Source organism: Tetrahymena thermophila, assembly GCF_000189635.1.
Source record: "Tetrahymena thermophila SB210 genomic scaffold scf_8254549, whole genome shotgun sequence".
Taxonomy (NCBI): domain Eukaryota; phylum Ciliophora; class Oligohymenophorea; order Hymenostomatida; family Tetrahymenidae; genus Tetrahymena; species Tetrahymena thermophila.
Genome location: NW_002476320.1, coordinates 153,389 through 175,083, shown reverse-complemented (window position 1 = coordinate 175,083; position 21,695 = coordinate 153,389). Strand labels below are relative to the sequence as shown.

At 22.6% G+C, this 21,695-nt stretch overlaps 4 protein-coding genes across 4 annotated transcripts; 3 read left to right on the top strand and 1 right to left on the bottom strand. All coding sequences in view use genetic code 6, as the record gives it.

The window, feature by feature from the left end:
• Positions 1–193: 193 nt before the first annotated feature.
• TTHERM_00777230 (transmembrane protein, putative) lies at positions 194–9,846 on the bottom strand (the record flags this gene model as incomplete). Its single annotated transcript, XM_001021258.2, has 17 exons — positions 194–555; positions 605–850; positions 1,152–1,542; positions 1,661–1,845; positions 1,904–2,455; positions 2,511–2,651; positions 2,704–3,077; positions 3,159–3,813; positions 4,234–4,417; positions 4,471–4,698; positions 4,765–4,851; positions 4,966–5,453; positions 5,508–5,818; positions 5,874–6,931; positions 6,988–7,224; positions 7,390–7,838; positions 8,028–9,846. The coding sequence occupies 17 exons, from the start codon at positions 9,844–9,846 to the stop codon at positions 194–196; spliced, it is 7,767 nt and encodes a 2,588-aa protein (XP_001021258.2).
• Positions 9,847–11,216: 1,370 nt separating this feature from the next.
• TTHERM_00777220 (transmembrane protein, putative) lies at positions 11,217–14,229 on the top strand (the record flags this gene model as incomplete). The annotated part of the gene is made up of 5 exons (XM_001021257.2): positions 11,217–11,243; positions 11,369–11,847; positions 12,175–12,946; positions 13,827–14,001; positions 14,147–14,229. The coding sequence occupies 5 exons, from the start codon at positions 11,217–11,219 to the stop codon at positions 14,227–14,229; spliced, it is 1,536 nt and encodes a 511-aa protein (XP_001021257.2).
• A 913-nt stretch (positions 14,230–15,142) lies between these two features.
• Positions 15,143–19,824, top strand: TTHERM_00777210 (transmembrane protein, putative; the record flags this gene model as incomplete). Its single annotated transcript, XM_001021256.2, has 11 exons — positions 15,143–15,276; positions 15,429–15,503; positions 15,543–16,731; positions 16,799–16,864; positions 16,923–16,965; positions 17,704–18,690; positions 18,741–18,878; positions 18,948–19,502; positions 19,557–19,592; positions 19,689–19,708; positions 19,780–19,824. The coding sequence occupies 11 exons, from the start codon at positions 15,143–15,145 to the stop codon at positions 19,822–19,824; spliced, it is 3,288 nt and encodes a 1,095-aa protein (XP_001021256.2).
• An 887-nt stretch (positions 19,825–20,711) lies between these two features.
• Positions 20,712–21,344, top strand: TTHERM_000777209 (hypothetical protein; the record flags this gene model as incomplete). The annotated part of the gene is made up of 1 exon (XM_012798916.1): positions 20,712–21,344. One exon carries the CDS (start codon positions 20,712–20,714, stop codon positions 21,342–21,344), a length of 633 nt encoding a protein of 210 aa, XP_012654370.1.
• Between the last annotated feature and the right edge of the window lie 351 nt (positions 21,345–21,695).

Genomic DNA, 21,695 nt, shown 5'->3' with positions numbered 1-21,695 from the left:
TTAAATAGGGCCATTTTTTTCAAAAAACTTTGGGGGGGTGAGTGGCCTTAATTAATGAGTAATTTAGGTATATAGATAAATTTTTGGAATTTTAGTAAAACAAATTATATAAAAATGTAATACATTTAAATTTTTACAGCTTATTTGAATAATTATTTTTACTATTTAAATTTATTTTAGTTCAAAGAATTAGTCAATTTTTGTCATTTGTAATGTTTTTTGAATTTGAATTACATTATATATTAGGTATTTCTATTTAAGTTACAGAAAAAATGTCTATAACTTCTTAACTTATCTCTGTTTCATCCTATTTTTAATCATTTTTTTCTTATTAACTTTATTCTTAAGATTTATCATTACTTGACAACTCAAGTACAGAATTTTCAATAATTCTATCTTCTTAAAATTGTATAGAATATTTTTTTTATACATTATGACCTCTCTAACTGCTAGCAATATTAACTTCATCTACTTCACTAAATAAGCTATTTAATTAGTTATTAGAATTTTAAGTGTATTTAGTATGGATAGTTTTTTGTAGCAAAGTAGGAGAATCTATTTTAATATTAAAAATGTTTAGAAAATATTTTATCAAAAAAATTACTTTGATTAGATGAACTGTTTAAGTTTTTTAGAGAGTTATCTTGATAAGATGATTTAATCAAAGATGGTGACTAATGTCTGTAAAATTTAGATTTCTTATAAATTATCATCCAAAGCTAGATTGCTCTTTAGGTAACCCTTTATGAATGAATATCAGCTTTATTTAGGAAATACTTATAATAAACAGAGTTTCTTAATTGATTAGGAACTTTATCTAAAATAACTTGCAAGTATTTATCAAGGTAAACTTTCAGTATAAGTGAAATTAAATATGCTCCATTTATATATTAACAGAGTAATAAAATAAAATAGAAAACATACATTTAAAAATCACTAATATTACTATTAAGAAAATAGTTTAATATGCTCACTATCATCAAAAACGTAGTACTATTTTAATCAACTTACTAGTATCTTTTCATTTGATAAGGTTTTATATATATTAACATCATATAATATATGCTTACTGTCAAAAAAATGATAAGGTATTTTGTTTCTAATTTTTTTAAATTTAAAATATGATTTAAGAAATACAAAAATTATTTTACTTGGCTCAGAAAAACTGTAGAAATTTTAGATTAAAATTATAGCTATTTTTAAAGTATACTTAACATATTCCCAATAAAATCCTTTACTGTTATAATCTTAGTAAATATAACCATATCTCAATCTTATTCTTGCATTATTTAATTATTTTCTTGATTTATAAATAATAGCTAGTATAAATGATGGGTATATTACACTATAAAATGCCAATCCAGGTCCTATTAAAAACATTATAAACTTTACATGTTAATAAGAGTAACACTCATAAGTATAATCATCAGCGATATATTTTTTTCCATCAAATTCTTCACAAGAAATTTGAGCAATTAATGTTTAAACTATATTAGGCTAAACGAATTAGAATAAGAAGACAAATGAGCATATTAAATGAGACTATTAGTTAATAAAAATTTAGTTTACAAATAATTATTTTGCAAAATTTTGTTTTAAATAATTAAAAATTGAATATTTTGATTAGTTTTATCTAAAAATTAAATTTTTAATTTTTTACTCTTTTAATGGTAAAATTATTCTTCTTATGAATTAAAAGCGCATAAATTATCAATAGAACTAATATGTAAAGAATAGGGGAAATTATCATAGTTAAAGATTTCCAGTATAAGTGGGGCATGCTTTCTGAAGAAAGTAAAGCTATTTCGCAAGCATTTGTAATCACTGCAGAGCTTGATGGAGATCCTATAAGAAAAATTATAAACAATAAATATGCAATGTATAAAAGAAATTTTTATTTTACCAAACAGATCAGGAATGATTGAAATAATTGTAGGAAGATTTAAAGTCATTATTGAAATGATTTTAAAAAGTTATAAATAAGAAGTAAGAGCTTTTACAGCCATGTTAACTTCATTATTTTAACCAGATCTAGCAATACACTGTAACTTCATTAGTCGTAAATAATATGCTTAAATAACCTTTTCAGAAGCTTTGAAAGAAGATATAATGTTAAAAACACAATAGCTTATTAGGATTAAAGATATTAGTAAAGTTTATCCTATAGCTGTACTTATTGATCGTTATGTGCAATTTATGCATTCATTTTTGTTATCATATTAAAATTTATCAGGCCAAATTTATCCGTTTTCATCACAATATTAGCACAGTGGACCATAATGGCCTTCTACACAATAATTTTTTTCTTAATCCCCATTACAACTTGTTTTTGTCTAACATTAATAAATGTTATCTGAAAGATTAGCACTTTTCCAATAGCCTTCTTTTAGAGTCATCTAGCTTCTATAGCAATAGTTGGCTTATTCTGGACAGTTTGAGCATGATTACTCTTCATCTTTTTTAAAAAAAATATTCATAAATACAAAAAAAGAAAAAAAATTTTATTTTACTTATTGATGGAGTTTATAAAGAGTAAGTTCCTACATCACATTAAACACATTAATATATAGAATTTATCAGTCTAAAAATTTCTCCAATTTCACACTACCTAAAATATAAGCTGTATTAATCTTAATATGTCTGCTAAATAACTTTTTTTGATAAGAAATTAATCTAATAAATTTGTTACAAAAAAAAATTTACTTGGCAATAACAAGTTATTTGAACTAATATTAAAAAATTAAAATAATCCTTCAGCTTAAAGATAAATATACTAAGTGCTTAGGGGATTTCCAATAAGTTAAATTCCAATTATTTAGAATCCTTAAATTAATTTTATATATTCATCGTGGTATGATGTATATGATCCTACAACTCTAACTTTACTGTCATCCTAAGATAATAAAGTTAACTTTATTTAAGATAATTCAATGCAAATATCTTAAGTATATTGGTTATTATTGCAATTATCTAAGTCATAATACACAAGATTATTTTCTTCATCAAATAACTAAAATTAAATGCTGATAAATCCTCCACTTTAAAGATTATTAACTTGGAATATATTTTAAAGTTATCTATTTTTTTAAATGCTTAAATTATTTATTTAATTAATAAATCTATTTTTTTATTTTGATATTTGCTCTGCTTTTACATACTGTATATAAGAGCCCCAGTTTTAACTATGTATACTAGCTATATTTTTAACAAATGTCACATTATTCTATTAAAAGTACTAAGTATTGAATTCCTATGGTTTCTCATTTAAATACCTAATAGCTCCACCTATCACAGCTTAGTTTTAAGTGAATGTTGTATTATAGAGCTTTAGATAAGAGCTTACCATATAAATTGCTCCACCACTGCTCGAAGCAATATTTTTTGTAAAATAGGAGTCTTTAATTAAGTTTTATGAGCCCTAACTTTATATAATTGCTATACTTCCTCCATTATAACCAACATTTTAAATAAAAGTACAATTCAACACTTATAAGCTCATTGAGTTCACAAATTGTAGAAAAGAGCCTGTGCATTCTTAGCATATAATTTTATTTAATTACGAGTTAGTGATAAATAGTGAAGTACCTTAAAATTAAATAGAACTCTAATTTTGATGAACATAATTTTATATAAGGATACTAGAAATATTCATTAAATCATTCTTTTCTATTATTGTGGATATTTAATCTTAAAACAAATTTGTATAAGATATTATTGAAATATTATTTAAATCTGAAAACTGACTTTCAGATAATAAAATATTTTCATTTTACCTAAAATCAAAAATTGACTGCTAATCACTTCCAGTTAAAGCTTTGCAATTTATTTAATTTAATTATAAAATATTTATTTTATAAAATTAGAAAAGCGAGAAGTAAAATTGCTAGATTGCTGCTTAAAGTATTCTTTGGGAGGACTTTATGTACGAAAGATTATTTATTTTTAAATTCTAAATGGTTAATTTCTGTATTGATTAAAACTTAAAAATTGAAATTAAATTTTCGATTTATATATTTGATATTAAAATATTTTATAAAATTATATTTGAGCAATTTTAAATATCAAATAAGCTCACATTTCCAGAAAGTGATATTTAGTTAATGGAAATATTTGTGAATACTAATGAATCTAAATTTTGGATAATAAATGTAGTATTCACCAAGCTGGATTAATCTTGCTAAATAAAAGTTATATTTGATAACTAAAAGATCAGAGTTTAAGGACTAAGTTCACTTTTGACTGGGCTTGAAGTTAGTATTAAGTTTTAATTAGAGATATTTATTTCTTCGTTTTCGTTTTAAGAAAAGAAATTATTGCTAATAATTAAGTTGCTGTTTTAATTATCACCAAGATATTAAACCTAAGCCTAAAGAGTTTGCATCAACGAATTATAATAGAGAAAAGAAGATCCAAATATCTTTTATAAAAATGAAAATATTAATATAAAAAATGTTATTTTAAATAAAATACCTTTAACTGAATTCCTAGGGATTAGTATCCGAACTAAGAAAAGTAGCTTTATTAATTTGTCAATAGATTCTCAACTTAGTAATTAGCTTTTGGATCTTAAATTTAAATTAAGCAGTTTTAGAAATAGCTAGACTGAGGTATTCCATTTACAATGGGAATGCTAAAAGAATAATTTACAACATCATCGCTGGTTAATAAAGTAATTTGAATCATATAAAGATCAAAATTCTTTTATATAGTCAAATTTTAAATAGTTGGATAGTCTAAATTAATTTTAAGAAGTAAATTAAAAACTTGTCCAGTAATATTTTAATATGCTACAGCTAAAAAAGTATTTTAAGCCATAAATACAAGCTCTGGAAATTAATCACTGACTATATACTATCTTATTGATTAAATAAATTATGGATCTTAAACTTACCAATAAAAATTGTAAGTTTATCTATCGTAATAAGAAATAGACCAAGGAATTTATACTTTTATATATTAATTTACTATATCTAACTGTACAGAGTAAATAGTGTTTATGTACGGGATGAAATTAACTTTTGTAATATTCATCGAAGGATTTAATATGCTTCTTTGGAAAGAATAGATATCAATTATTCTATCATTTGCTTGAACTACATACAAATTGTTATATAATTCATCTATGAAAATTTTACTTAAAGTTTGGTTATTTGGGTAAGTCACATTTGTTAGTTAAAATATAGTAAAATTTTGCAATATGGAATTGTAAGGATAGAATTCTAAATCTTAATTAAGAGATGATGCAAGAATTATGAACTAGAAATTAAGATTGTAATAACTATAATAATAGCCTGCACTAACTTAAAAAATTAATGTATTGTTAAGATAATTATACCTTGTAAAGGTACCAGATTATGTTATTATAAGTATATCACTGAATTATTATACAAATTAGCATTGAATTAATGGAGAATCTAGCGTTATTGTGTTAATAATAGTAAATTAACTTTAGTCTATTTATAATATAGTATTATTAAAAGTTGATACAAATAATTGGTTGTTATAACTGCCTAATATTTAATTTCCATAAATATTTAACTAAGAGGAGCTAGAAATAGGCTAAAAGTCGTCAGAGTATTTAAGCAACTGAGTATATGTGAGAATATATACATACGCATTAAAATATGCTATTTGCCTGTACACTTACAGCTAGCAAATTATTTTTACCATTTTATCTTGTATTCTATACCTTCTAACGATTTGGTAGCTGTCAACATAATAAATATCTCCATCATTTTGACTTGTATAGTAATCTATTGTTTTGACAATGTAGCTATCTTAAAATTTAAATGTACTTGTTATCTATTCTTCAATTGATCTTATGCTTTAAAAAAAAAAAATTGGATAGGAATAATTAAATTGTTTATTTTTACTAATATGTTGATGTATCGGCAACGCTTAAGGCATTAAACTAATTATTCATTGTTGTGCCATAAAATAAAAAAATATTATCGAAAGTATATCCAACTTCTTATCGAGTTAAATAATTGAAAAAAACTGTTATATATGTAGTCAATTTTCCAATGAACAAAAGATAGTTTACATCATCAATCGCAATTAACTTTATAGCTCCAATGTCAATATCCTGTTATCCATTTATGGTGTAGAGATATGATCCACTAACATTATCAAAAACGTCTATATTATCTGAATTCCCTCTCTAATAAGAAAAACACAAATTTAATTTATCAGATATTTTGTAGTCACCACAATTCAGATTGCATAAAATTGTAGATTAATAAACTTATTTATATCTATCAATGATTGTTATTAAATTACTTGATATTAAAGTAATCCATTTATTTGAAGGTATGATTTTTTAATTTTATAAAACAGAAGAAACTATAATCTCATTTTCAAGCTTAAGGGTAAAATAGTTTCTAATTTAAATGTAATAAAGATTATATAAAACATAAAACTTCAAATAAATGGGATCTAAGTAAAACTCTAAACCTTTTGGTACTAATTACTATGTAGAAACTTAATAATTTAAATAATTAAAAGTAAAGAGTGTTCCTTAATAAGTCAATATCAAAACTTAGTTCCTATTTTAATCAAATGCAGCCCTAACGATGCTAATAATAGGTGTTTGACTGTTAAAAATTTGAATATCCAAAAATACCTTAAGCTGGAATGCATAAGAATAAGACCAAACAATTACTTTTAAGTCTGTTAATGATGTTGCGTGGCTAATTAAAACGCCATTTTAAGTATCTAAAAATACAAAATCCACTGAGGCATTATGCCCATTTAAAAATTATGTTGCTACTTAAGTTTTTTAATTAAATTTATATAGATTTTAAGTATTTTCTTTCGAATAAGATATCATATTCCCATTAACACTATCTTAAATAACAGTAACAGAATTCGTAGTTGGATGGCCATATGCAAGTTAAGTGTCTGTCTTACTATATAAATCAACTACAATTACCTATTAAAATAAATTTGTAGCTATAACTATGCAAAAAAAAGAAAAAAATATTTTACTTTTGAATAATTAAATAAATAAGCTTTTTTTAAATAAGGATTAAAAATTGTATTCTAAGTATTGCATTTATCTGTTGAGTAAACAAAAGTGCTACAGACATATTAAGCTACTTTTAAATTTCCATTTACAAAACCAACGAAAATTAACTAATTGTTGACTATACTGATACTAGATATACCATCTTTGAAAGGAAATACTGAGCATACCCTTAGATTACTGTAAATCAAGTTAAATACCTTATTTTATTATTTTTTAAATAAAAAATAGTTTTTTAAACTATTAATAATTGATTATATTTTTTTAAAATACCAAAAAAATGGTCTTAATTAAAAAAGTTTTAATTTATTAGGATATACAGTGTCTTTTTTAAATGATAAATGTTAAAATAAATTGTTAAATACCTAGTTATCTATTGAATTAAAACCTGTATTTTGAAAGTAGGAGAATCCAGCCTAGGTAACGATAAACTAAGACTTTTATATAACTCCAAAATTTCTTCTTGGAACTGGAACAAAATTAGGCCAATTATAAGTATAAGAATTCCCACTTGCTAAGTATTACCACATATAAGTTGATTCAGTAATTATTATAAACTAATTTTGTATAGGTGAATATACTTAGGTTATTATAGTAGTATCAGGAGAATTTATAGTTGTTGAGTTCAAATTCGGTAAAGAAGCAATAGTTAAATAAAGTGAAAAGTAGTTTACAACTATTTTTTAAGTCAGCTGAAAGTATTCTAGCTCTAAACACTTTTACTTGATGGTTGTTATTTAACTTTAAGTAAAATTAGATAAAAATTTAGTCCTTAAAAGAGCCTATTAAGGGTTAGTTGAATTCATAAAGGTTTCTATTAAATAAAATGTTTTATTGAAAAATCCTATTTAAACTTAGCTGACACTATCTTAAAATTATTAATAATTGGTATTTACTATTTATGTTTCACTCACATTAAAGTTAAATATCTACAATTCTTTATTATTACTTAAAAAAAAATAATTGTTGAAAAAACCATAATTTGTTATGCTTAGCTAACTACTTGGAAGCTAGTAAGTATTTCTTAATATTGAATTGTATCTGCTAACATTCCAAGTAATAAATATATTATTGTCATAATAAGAAAGCAAAACACCAGTTGAAATAACCAATGCTTTTAATATAGAATTTTAACATGTTTATAGGGAGTTACACCAAGGAGGAAGTTAGAAAAATAAAGGTTTTAAATTCAATTTATTATTTTAAATAGTGTCCCAAATTCCAAAAGAACCATCAGAGCTGTATGTAATATAGATGTTTTAGCTGGTATCTATTACTACACCATTTACTTTTCCATAGTGCTGCTTGTAATATTTTTATTGTTTTGATAAAATATTCGTCAAAGTAGAGTTTCCTGACTAACTTAATTGATTATTTATTAAATATTTAGTTAATTAATTGCCAACGATAATATATGTAGTATTTTGTTAGTTTTGCATCATCTAAATATCACTAATTAGATCAGATGCTTGTAATTATGCTATTAAAACATTTTAAAATGAAAAATTTTATGAATTTGATTTTTGTTAGGAAATCTAAATTATATTTAATCCATTTTAAATAGCTATAACTACTTGATCATTAAGTATTTTGGCAAAAAAAACTTATTGTTAGTAGCTTATTAATTGATTAAAAGTCATATCTATCATATTAAATGAAAAAATAATTAATTCTGTTTAGCTTATTGATATTAATTGAACAATATCAGCTTGGAAAGACTAAATATTTTTGTCAAAAAAAATGTAGGAAATTGGAGATTAATGATTAGTTGCAAAATAATTAAGAGTGGTATTGTTATTATTCAATATTATGTTAATTTGAGTATTTTCTTCAAAACTTATTATGAAAAAGTCTGAATTATTATTATTTAAATTGTTAGGAAAAGTAAATACCTAGCTAATAGTGTAATTAAAATTCTAATAAATTTTATATTCTTAAATATTTTCAATATTCCATTTTACTACCATATCGTTTTAATCGTAACTTATTAAGTAGTTATTAAATTAAATCTTATAGCCGACGATAGGAGATGGATGAACTTTTGAGAAAAGAACAAAAAATTCAGCTTCATTTGGTGCGTTTGTCGAATTAAGCACAGATGAAATCCATTATTTGTGGTTAAAAATGGCAAATTAATTCATATTTAAATAATTTAAAACTAAAATGTTTTAATCTAGATAATAAGCATAAGGATCAATATATAATGTATTGGTTAAGTTTATTTTTCCCTACATTAAACCTTATTCCATATCCCATGCTATGATTAAATTACTGCTTACACTGATCAGAATGTTATTTAGATTTTCTTCTTATAACAGTGTGTATGAGATTATAGAAGTATCATGTCCATTTAAAATTCCATCATGGTAAAATCCGTAATCATCATTTTTAATTTAGTAGATGCTCAAATAATTTTCATTCACAGTTAAATTTTGTTTCCCACTGACAATTAAGAGGTTTTTAAAAATTTAGCTATTAGTGTTCTAATTAAAATTTTGATTTCCACTTATATAAGTTATTTAATCACAATAGTTGATTGATCTGCAAGCTTTTCTATTGACATCTATCTCAAAACCTTGTGGACAACCAGGTAGACATGATTAACTAGGCTCATAAAAATAATTTCCTTCATCACATCCAGATTCACATATTCCTGAAAAATTATTTAATTTGTATCCCTACTAGCATTAGAAACAATTATTAGACGAATCACAATAAGTACATTTAGGGTCGCAAAGTATGCATTTACTTATCCTCAAAATAAATTGTGATAAAAGCAAAATCCTTAAAATTTTAGCTGCTCTAAATATTTTAATGTTCATATTTAGACTTTAAATACAATCAATATTAACTTTATGGAATTTTTTGGTGTTATAAATTCAAATTATTTTTCTGTCTTTTAGTTTTTCTGTCGAATTATCTCTGTAGCAACTTTCTCTTTTTAATTTATTTGATTTTGTTATTATTTAAACTGCTTTTTTGATGAATAAAAATTGAATGATTAAAAGTGAAAAAACAAAAATTTAGATCTTGACTTTCATTTAAAAATAATAAAATTAAAGTGAAAACTTTAACGAATTATTCTTTAAAACCATAATAAAGATTATTTGGTTTGTCCTTTAATTTTATTAACTCTTATTTTTGAATTAAATAATAAATATTTTTAAACAAATATTAGAAATTATTTTATTAATATATATAAATAACATTTAAAAAGTGAGAGATAAATTCATATTTTTTGAATTTAAATTAAAGAATAAATAGCGTTTTATACTTAAAAGTATATTTACTTATCAAAAATCATCATCTAATTCTTTTAGTTATTATAATCTTCCTTTGTTATGACTTTAAAAATTTTGATTTTAGTTTAATAACTACTGTATTCTTATCTATAAAAACCCTTCTATATTAAAAATTTTTGATAACTATTTAAATGCTCATTACTCCCTAATTCCACCACTGATTGATCGTAAGAAAAAATTACAATTAAAAAATTTATGGTACAAAAAAATAAAATATTATACATCATAAAAAATGTTTTTATTCAATTTTTTCTTTACATTTTTTTAAGGTTTTTCTAACCACTTTCTATTAATTATTTAATCTATTTTTTAAAGGTAAAGGTGAAAACGTCATCCTATTAAGGTTTATTTAAATTGCTGATTCTTTCAAAATTGATTGATTTTTGAAGATTGTAATTTAAAATTTAATATTACTTATAATTAAGTAAAAACGTACTGTAAGCAATCAAATTCAGCTTTTTCATTTAGATTATCAATGCAAATAGGACTAAGAATTGTCATTATAACAAAAATTTTTAAAATCAATTATTTGCATTTAAATTATTATTATTTTATATATATTTCATAGTAAAACTGTTTTTAATCAATTAGATAAATATATGTATTTAGAAATTTTAAAAGATAAATAATTTTACAACAAAGTATAAAAATTCTTCATTTTTAAATATGGCATTTAAATTTTAGACTGTGTGATTTGATTAAAAAAACATAAAAACTGACTGTCTCACTTTTCTTTAATAAATTCTGTATGTTATGTTTTTTTGAATTAATTGGCCTATAATATGACATATATTTAAATTTGATTAAGAAAACTTTATTCAAGCTTATATATATTTAAATCTAAATATAGAAAGGTTTTTCTTAATCACTTTTAAAATAATCAATGTTTAATGTTTGTAGAAAAGAAAATTTAAATCGTAATCTCTGATACTTAAAATAAATTAATAAGAAGACAAAAAATAAATTTTTGGAGCCAATGAAAAAAATAATCTATCTTATTATACTCTCATTAATAAATCAGGTTTTATCTTAAATAAATTAGTGTGGATTTAAATGCTCTTAATGTGATTTTTTCGGAAATTGCTTATAATGTGAAGAGGGATATATTCCTAGTAGTGGAAATGGGTATTGTTAATCTTATTGTGGCTAGCAAAATGAATATCTTAATTAAGAATTAGGATAATGCAATCCTATTTGCGGATATGGATATTATGAATAAAGAGATTATTATGTATGCCAAAAAAGTTAAAAATGTCCCTCTATAAATGAGTTTGGAAATAATTTAAAATAAATTATTGGCTCTACTTTAGTTGGCTCTGAACTAGCTGTATTCTGCAAAACTTTTAATTCTACTAACAACTAGTATAACTTTTTTTTAAGAATTTATGACTCTGACCTCAACTTCAAAGGCGAAATGCAACAACTAACTGATGAAGTTAAATAATTTTATTTGGATTAACAAAATAAATACTTTATTACTGTCTCATTACAAGAAATAAATTTCTGGTAAATACCTACATGGTAAATAATCAGAAAAGATTATTTATCTATGTATGTATAAAATACAAAATATGTGAATTATCTTGATAACAACTATTTAATTCTATAGGATCAGTCAGAATAGTTATTTACTCTAATCAATATAACTAATGCAATTCAATAAGATACCATTTTCTAACTAGGATAATTTAATTTACCCACTCAGCAAGGTTAAATTAAAATCTTTAAAGGTATTAACTCTGTTTTTTTTACAGTTTATTCGCAAAAAGGATTTTTTTCTACATAATTGTCCTTTAGTAATATAAACTAGTAAATTTTTTAGTATTGTAATAATTTTACTGTTATAAGTTCTCTCACTCCAATTAACGATTCTTATCTATTTTTCGGAGACATCTACAATAATATAGTGATTTGGTAAAACGGAGTTTGCTCACCTTAAAATATTTCTGCTACATCTCCTATTTAAAACTATTTCGTTTTTTATGACAATTTAAGCACATCTTTTCTCTATATTATAGCTGCTGGAAGCACATAATACTACGAGTTAACTACCTAAAGTAACAATTTTTAGCTATAACTTTTAAAGACAACAAATATGAATGGTACTTATAATATGTATATAGCATAGGACACTTTATATGTAAGAAATAATTTTACATTTAGTATCTATACATATTAAAACAAATCTCTAGTTAAAATGTTTTAAGGCAACTCTTCAAATCCTGACAATTAATTATTTGAAAATATTTTTATGTTTAATAATTAAGTCTATGAATTTTACATGAATAGCATCTTTATAAATGAACCTGCTCAATAAATTGCTTAACAAGAAAACTAAGTTACTACTTGTAATTAAGTAAAAAAATCAGAAAATATTAATTTTTACTAACCAACAACAGTTGATGCGATTAATTAAATAATTTTAGATCCTAACTATGATGGATAGCTTGTTATAGCAGGAAACGATGGCTCAATAAGAGTTTACGAATTAACTAGTTTTGAAGATTTGAGTTACATACATATATTTACATAATATCACCCAATATGTAATTAGTAATCAATAATGCAGAAATGTCTGTAAGCTAATAATATCACTATTTCCGATTTAGGATATTATTATGTAATTTATACTAATGCTAGTGATCAATTTATAACAATATGGAAAAGAAACTCTTTATCTCTAACATTTATATCTGATTATAGACTTGACATAAATTAGATGAGTATAATTAAAAGTGTTTCACTAATACAAAACACTCTTTTAATTTAGAACAATAACTAACTAAAAGTTTTTGACATTCAATAAAATAAAGTATTAGTAAATGAAACTTATACTGGAACTTAAACTCTCTTTTTTGTTACATTTGATTATTTGTGGGGGCAGCAAATTCTTATTTATCTATATTCAAATTAAGTTATGGTGAGGTCATTTACTAATTCTACAGCTATTTACACGAAAGCTTATTCATCTCTTTTTAGTGCATCTTTATATTATCAATCTTATTTAAAAGCTCAATATTTTAGCTAAAACAAAACTCTAGCTTTTAATTTATATGAATATATAGTTGTCTATAATTTTACAAATTAGTCAGCTATTACCTACAAAATGACTTACACATACCCATTACATAATTTTTGCTATCATCCAGCTAATGGAGATTAAATCTTTTAAGAGTAAACTTATAAAAATTTAGGAATAATTTAATCTTTTTCTATAATTTATTATTATACAATTACTGGGTTTATAACGCCTTATTGTGGAGTTACTAATAAAAATATTTTTTACTATTACCATTCACCAAACACAAATAAAGTCTTAAATACAGTAAATTTATTTTATTATTTATCTTAAATCTTCTTAAAAATAAGGCCAAAATAAATAAAAATTTTTAAATTAATTAATATAATCTAGTTTAAATAATTATGAAAAATTTGCAAATATTTTTTCTTTATTTTTGATGGTTTATAGTATTTTTTACTAATATTTTTAATTTAAAAAGGTATTTGTGATGATAATGCCTAATTTTCAGACAAACCATGTTCTTTCCTTCTATAACACAATTAAATCCATCATTGTTGATGAAGATAAACTTATTCTTTACATAGGCTTTGTTGATGGATAGATATATGTGTTCCACATAATTCTAAACTATGCTATCAATTTAAACTAATTTAGTAATGTCTCTAAGTTTTTCTACTCATAGCTTAAAGGATATTTTATAATTTATTAAGGGGTAAATTTTTTTTATTCTATTTTTATAATGCTAAATTGTTTAGTTTTATTTAGAAGTTTATTTAAAAAATTATTTTTAAATAACAGTCTCAAGTTTTTATAATCAACTCCAAGACATTTTTGGTACAGAAAACACTATAACTTCCAAATTAAAATCTTTATGTCCTTGAATTCAATGAGAATTTAGAAATATTAATCTTATTTTAAAACAATACTATAATTTAATGGAGATTTAGTTCTGGCTAACTAGATCAATATCCTATCTAACATTAAGCTAATATAACTTCTTGCTATATAAATACAATTTAATCTTTATTGATTAGTATTTCTTTAGATTTTTAAATTTATGTTTGGGACATAGCTAAGGTTTAAGTGTTGTACAATATTCATTATCATTCTGATGACTATTTGAGCTTTAACGATTAATAAGCAAATAGCTCATTTATTTTTAATATTACATAATTATTAATTTTATAAAATGAGAACTATTTAATATCTTCTAATTCTCTTAATAGGATTTATATTCATGATCTAACTTCAAACACTTACTTCAAAATGAAAATAAAAACTTCAGCCATACTTTCAAGTTTTAACTACGATTAATAATATAAATTTCTCTATATCTTTTTAATATCAGGATACTCATATGTAGAAATTTATTCCTTTTAGTAATCGTAGGATGTATCAAAAGCATTTTCATATACTAAGAGTATAATAATCTCTAATTAAAAAACTTCTTTATTTGCTAAATATGAATAATATTGGGCATTCATTTATGAGCAAAATAGTATAACCTAAGTTGATAGATAAAGTCTAACAATTAATTTTATTATTAATACGATCAATCCTTTAGTTTCTGATTTTTTGATTTCCTTTACCTTAAGATAAATTGTAATTTGGAGTAATTGCTATTTAGGTGTATGTAGTCCAAAAGTACCTATTTATTCGTTAGATACTGGAGAGTATATAAATGAAGTATCATTTGAGTAACAAACAGAATATGGTATGATAATTCAAATCTTTTTAGATGAAAATACTAATAGTTTAGTTATATTCAAAGATTAATTTCCTAAAATCATAGTAATGTATGATCTTTTAAATTTATTTACTGTGGGTTTATATAGTCATACTACAGATATCTACAGTTTTCCTTTGAACAATGCATTTTTAGTTGAAGATACAGCTACTCTTGTTGTATATAGCGGAAATACAATTATGTAATATTATCAATTTCATTTCAATATTTTTAATCATATTTTATCAATTCATTAGCAACTCATTTTTTTTTTTCATTTAACTCTAAAATTTATTAAATATTCTATTATTTTTATACTAATTTTATTTTTTTTATTTCTAATATAATTTTAAGGTCTTTGTAAATTGAGCATAACCTTGCTCCATAATAAGCAGTATCATCAGCCCTTCCAAACAGAGTCCAAAAAATGTCATTTAATTAAAAAAATTAATTATTTTTCTTTGATAGCAAAGGCCAGAGCTGGGTATTTGATGCCTCTTAAAACACCATTTATAATAATCTAAGAACTGATTCAACTAATTACTAGTTAAACATTAAATACTTTTACATAATTGATGGCTCTCTATTTGTTCTTTACAAAAACTAAATAGTTGAAATAAATTCAAGTTTATAAATTTTGCAACAATAATAATAAGAGATTGATAAGGCGATTTAACTACCAAATATTATTTTAACTACAACTTATTTAGGAAATATAGTTTTATACAACACATTTAATTTAACTTAAATAAATAAAACAATTTAACTTGGTGTAAGAGTAAAATAATTGACTATGCTTCTATAATTTTAAGAAGTGATGATTCTTGCATATAATAATACTATTTACAGGCTTAATTTTATTTCTTATAATTTAATAAAATGGTTTTCCCCAACTTCAGATTAAATTTATAAAATTTATTATGATGATGTGAACAAAATAACTTTTATTACTATGAAAAGCAGTAACTGTTATATATTTGATGGCATCAATATTTAACTAAGTGTTCCACCTAACCCAATCTCAAATTCTTTTTAAATACCATACACTTCTAGCTAAATCTTTTAGATATCTATTGAGCCTATAACTGGTATTTTTGCAGTTTATACTATCCCTGATAATAATTTATCTAAAATAGACTTTTATCAATATAATTTTACAAATAAAAATACTTAGCAATTATAAAATATCACTTATTTAGGTTTTATTCCTTAATTTTCAAGATCTCCAGGATTGAAAATTTAATTTATTGCTAGTAATATATTCATTTTCTCATCATACCAATTAATAATTTATAATAATAATTTAACTCTACAAAATATGATAAGAAGCACCTCTATATTTTCAAGTTTAAAAAAAATAATTGTTATTAACTCACCTTAAAATGATACAAATCTATTTTTTGCTTAACAAGAAAGCAATATATCCTTATTTTCTTATAAAAGTAACAACCTTATCTAGCTTTATTCTCATAGTTGTATAACACCAAATCTAGTAGATTATCAGTTATCATAATTAGTGAGTGGATTTTAAGTTAGCATTTTAGTTCTTTGTGATGATAAAGTTATAAATGATAGCTTTTATTTAGAAAATCTTACATAATCTTTAAGCCAAATACAATAATGCTATACAGTTTCTTAAACATAGTATTAATATCAAGTATTTCATTATATTTACTTTTTTTAAATTTAAGATATTTTTTTTAATTGTAAATTAGTTTCTACAGATGCTTTAAAACTTAGATAAATCCTTTTATGAAGAATCTTCAAATCCTGCTTTAATTAGGATTGAGGTAAATGATTATTATTATTATAGTGTATTAATTTTTATATATTATTTAAATAATTTAGCAACTTCAGTAAACTGATTTTGGAAGTTATAATTCAACTAGGAGTATTTCATTTGTTTATAGGAACTTAGATATCAATTAACAAAATATAATAAATTTGAAGGAATCATCTTTTTTAGATTATTAGTTTTAAGGATTATTAATATAAAACTTTTTGTTAGATATGAGGGAGGTAAGAGATAGAATTTTATTTAGTTCATTAATTGAAGATATTGTATTTAATAATGTAACTTTTTTACTCTCAGAGGCTAATATGGATATACCGAATACAAAATAACAATTTTATTTTGAAAACTTGGATTAAGTTACTTTGTCAGGATTGAGTCTTAATAATTTTATATTAGAAAGAGATGCTCCTTTGTTTGTTTTTTCTAACATAAATGAAATCTTGATTGATAATATTAATATTAAATAAATAAACTTAACTTGTTCTGATTGTTCTTTCTTTTCCTTTTCAAACATTCAGTCGATTAAAATTTAAAATTTACAAATAAAATATGTAACAATAAACACATTTAATTAGAGCTAATTAATATATCTAGAGTAAATAAATAATGTTTAAATTTTAAATTCGACTTTCGAAAATATTTTTTCAAGATCATCATTACCGATAATAAATATATATGGATCTAAAAATACATAATTGCTTAACCTAATTGTTTAAGAGTGCTAATAAACATCTCTTTTAATATCATAAAACTTTTATTTTATGTAAGATAGCTAGGTTTTAGTTCAGTAAAATATCTTAAACATATTTAATGTTTTTGTATCATATATCAAAGACCTTAATTAAAGCGTTTTTTATCTAAATTAAACAAGCTCAGTAACAGTTTAACAAACTTAATTTAAATATTTGAAATGCTTAAACTGTAATGGTGGGGCATTATAAATAAATTAAGGTGAAAATCACTTAATTTAAAATTGTGATTTTTAGTAAATTGAATCTCAAAACGGTGGTGCTCTTGCTATTTTAGAATGTCCAACTTGTAATATAACTATTACAAACTCAATATTTAAGTCAAATGTTGCTAAAATATATGGTGGCGCTATTTACTTACAAAATTCTAATGTTTAAATTGCCCATACAATTATTTAGCAGAATAATGCATAGATTGGAGGTGGTATAAAATATACTAAAATTAAACCAATATTAAATAATAATTTAACTCATAGAAATTTAGAGTAGTAAAATTAAAATAATAATGTGACATTAGTAAGCTTTTATAGATAAATTTAATAATCATAAAGTAGTAACATAATTTCAGATAACAAAGCCAAAATATATGGAAATAATATTGGGTCTTATTTACAGGATGTTGTTATTTGTTAACCAGTTTTAAAAACATTGAGTGTTGAAAGTGATTAATAAATTTCAAATTTATATGGAATTAATAGATTATTTATATTGCAGTCCTATGAAATAAATAATTTTAGAAGCGGTAATAGTATTGATCTAAAAATATAATTGCTCGATGAAGAAAATAATCCTATAAAATTTAATCCTAATTTTATAAATAAAAAAAAATACGATAATGAGATATTGTCAGAATTATAAAATCTATAAGTAAAAATTGAACCTTAAAACAATACTCAATTAAAGGTCTTCGGTAAGTACACAGCAGATTATTCTTAATTTGATGAGGCTAGCTCGAGTTTTATAATAAAAGGACTAATAATAGTATCCAACCCATTAACAACAAATATAATAAAAATTTCTTCGAGTTCTTTAACAAAAATAGATGCTTAAACAAGATAAGTTGATGAAGAGAGTAATTTTTATTTTTAAATTTATCTTACTAAATTATTAATAATTTAAAAGGTTTAAATAATCTTTTTAGCTTAGTCTTAATAAACACTAGAAACTGTACATATGGAGAAGTCTACTAACTAGTTGATGTTATTTATCAGTGTTTTATTTGCTAAGAAGGCAGTTACTTTCTGAGTTTACCTACTATTCGTAAAAATTAATTTAAAATATTTAAAAACTTTATTTCAAAATAATTTTTTTAAAATTTAATATTTTTAGAAAACACTGCTTGTTTAAAATGCCCTGAATACTCTTAATCTTGCCGTAAGAATGAGATATAATTGAAAAGCGGATATTGGAGATTAAATAATTTAACTGATAATATAATTAGTTGCTCAAGAAATCCTAGAAACTGTGTACCTATTGAAGAAAAAAATTATTGCATTAAAGGGTATTATGGGCCTTTATGCGAATAGTGTGATGTTTATGGTATCCTTTGGGATTAACCGTATATTTCTGATGGAAATTATAATTGTTACCCATGTGCAGATTTAATTCATAAGCCCTATTACTCATACTTATCTTTGAATTTAATTTTAATGCTTTTATTTATCATATCAAGTATAGTTTTATAATTAAGCCTTACTAAAAGCTTAACAGTCAGCTATTATTTAAGGAAAATGCATATGATTAGTATTATAAAATCAGCTTTCTTTAACTCTTCATCTTTAGGATTAAAAATTTTTATAGGTTATTTACAAGTTAGTGGAATTATTTATTCTTAATTAGAATTTTCTTTTCCATATGGCACTAGATTGCTTTCTAATACTATAGGTAATTAATTAATTTAAACAAAAATATTTTTGCAATATTTTTATAATTTTAAAGGAATGCCAGTAACAAACTTGTTCTACTCTCTTGATTGTATTTTTCATAAGTTTAACAAATTTCCTATTATTTATTTAAGAGTGTTATGGTCATTAGTAATTCCATTAGGATATCTTATCTGTTTATTAATAGTTTTAGTTATTTATGGGCGAGTAAAATAAAGATCTATAAAAGTGCTTATTATTAATGGAGCTATTTTCTTATTTTTCTTTACACAAAATAGCATAGTGTATTTACTTTTTAATATGATGTCGTGTAGGTAAATTGATGGAAAATACTATATTAGCAGCGATATTAGTTATGAATGCTACAATAAAGATCATTTAAACTTCATGAAATATATAGGAATACCAGGTATTTTAGGATGGGTCTTTGTAATCCCAATATTTATTATTTAATTAGTTTATAGAAAAAAGAAGTAATTAGAACAAGTTAGCTTTAGATAAAAATTTGGGTTTATTTACAATGAATTCAAACCTTAATTTTACTACTGGGATTTCATCAAAAGTTATAAAAGATTACTTATAACTTGTATCCTAATATTCTATATCAATCCTTTAGGTATTTTTAATATTAAAAAAAAAAAATTAATTTAAATTATTTAAAAAAGATGATAAACTTATTTTAGGATTTGTAGTTTAGCTAATTTATCTATCTCTTTTAACAAGAATTAAGCCTTTTTTTTCAATGTAACTTTACAGAATAGAACTATTCGTAGAAATTATGCTGGCAACTTTATTTTTCATAAGTATTGTGATGAATTAATAGTACTCAAATAATTCTATTTGCAGCTATCTTTTTATAGCTTTTAGTGCTTTTGTAGAGATTTTTATGATTTTGTGGATTATAAAATAACTTTTTAAATCTAAATTCTACAATATTTTTAATAACATAAAATAAAAGCTTTTGTATTACTTTCCTAAACTAAATAAATTCACATAAGTAAGTAAATTGTAAGTAAAGCACCTTACAGTATGGAGAAAAGTAAGAAAATAATTATTAGGATAAAACATTATTTAATATATCCATAATTAAATGGATAATAACAGTCGAATTTTTTTCAGTAATAATATATAAAAAACATAAGAAAATATTAAATAATCTTCAAAATTGCATAGTCCTTCAATATTAAATAATGAATAATGCATATCTTAAATGGATTATTATAAAGAAGCAAATTTCTAAAAATAATTTCCTAAATTAAAATAATCATAGTATTTATTTTAATCTTAAAATAGCCTTTTATTAGACAAAGAATATTAAAAATCTTAATAATAAAATTATAATTTAATTTAAAGTAATATTGAAAATAAATAGGAGAAAGTTAAAAATAATAATTTTTCAGATAAAAATAAATTTAAAACCTAAGGCACCAAAAAAATAAATAGAAATGAAGTAGATTTAGATTTATAGTAACCATAATCAAGTGGAAGGAGTTCTATAAGATTTAAGTTAGAAATATTTAACAAAAGATAAAACTAGTTAGATAACTTAATACCCTTAAGCTCTTTTGAATCAAGGTTTACATCTAAATCACCAAGAGAAAGCAATATTTTTAGTAAATTGTAAACCGAAAATGTTTCAAGATGTGAATTAAATGAAAAGTAAACTAAAGTAGTATTTGAAGATAATAAAGTATCAGAATAATTAGAATCAAAAATAAATTAATAAGAATATATAAATTTAAATGATTATAATGTTAACTAATTATAAATAAATTTAAAAGAAAAGATTAAATCTGTTCAAATTCCTAAAAAATAATTTGATGATTTTGAAATTAAAGATTGAAAGTTTTAGTATTTTATTTACATGTTATTTATTTTTAAATATACTGAAATACTCCCATGAATTTAATTCCTGTATTAACTAGAGTAAAATGCTATTTCGATTTACAATAAGCGAAATTTAACATTTTGATTTAATTAAGATAATTTGCAAATTTTGTGGGGAATATTTTAATTTTTGATTAAACATTTTGAAATTTTGATTAAAATTCGCGCAAATTTTATATGTAAAAAAATATTTAGATGTTTCGCTTTTAAAAATGAGTTCGTATTCCCATTATCATTTATGTTAAGTGAAGTTGTAAATAAGTCGGTTTTGCTAAGATTTTCTATTAGACATAATTGTTGAAAATAT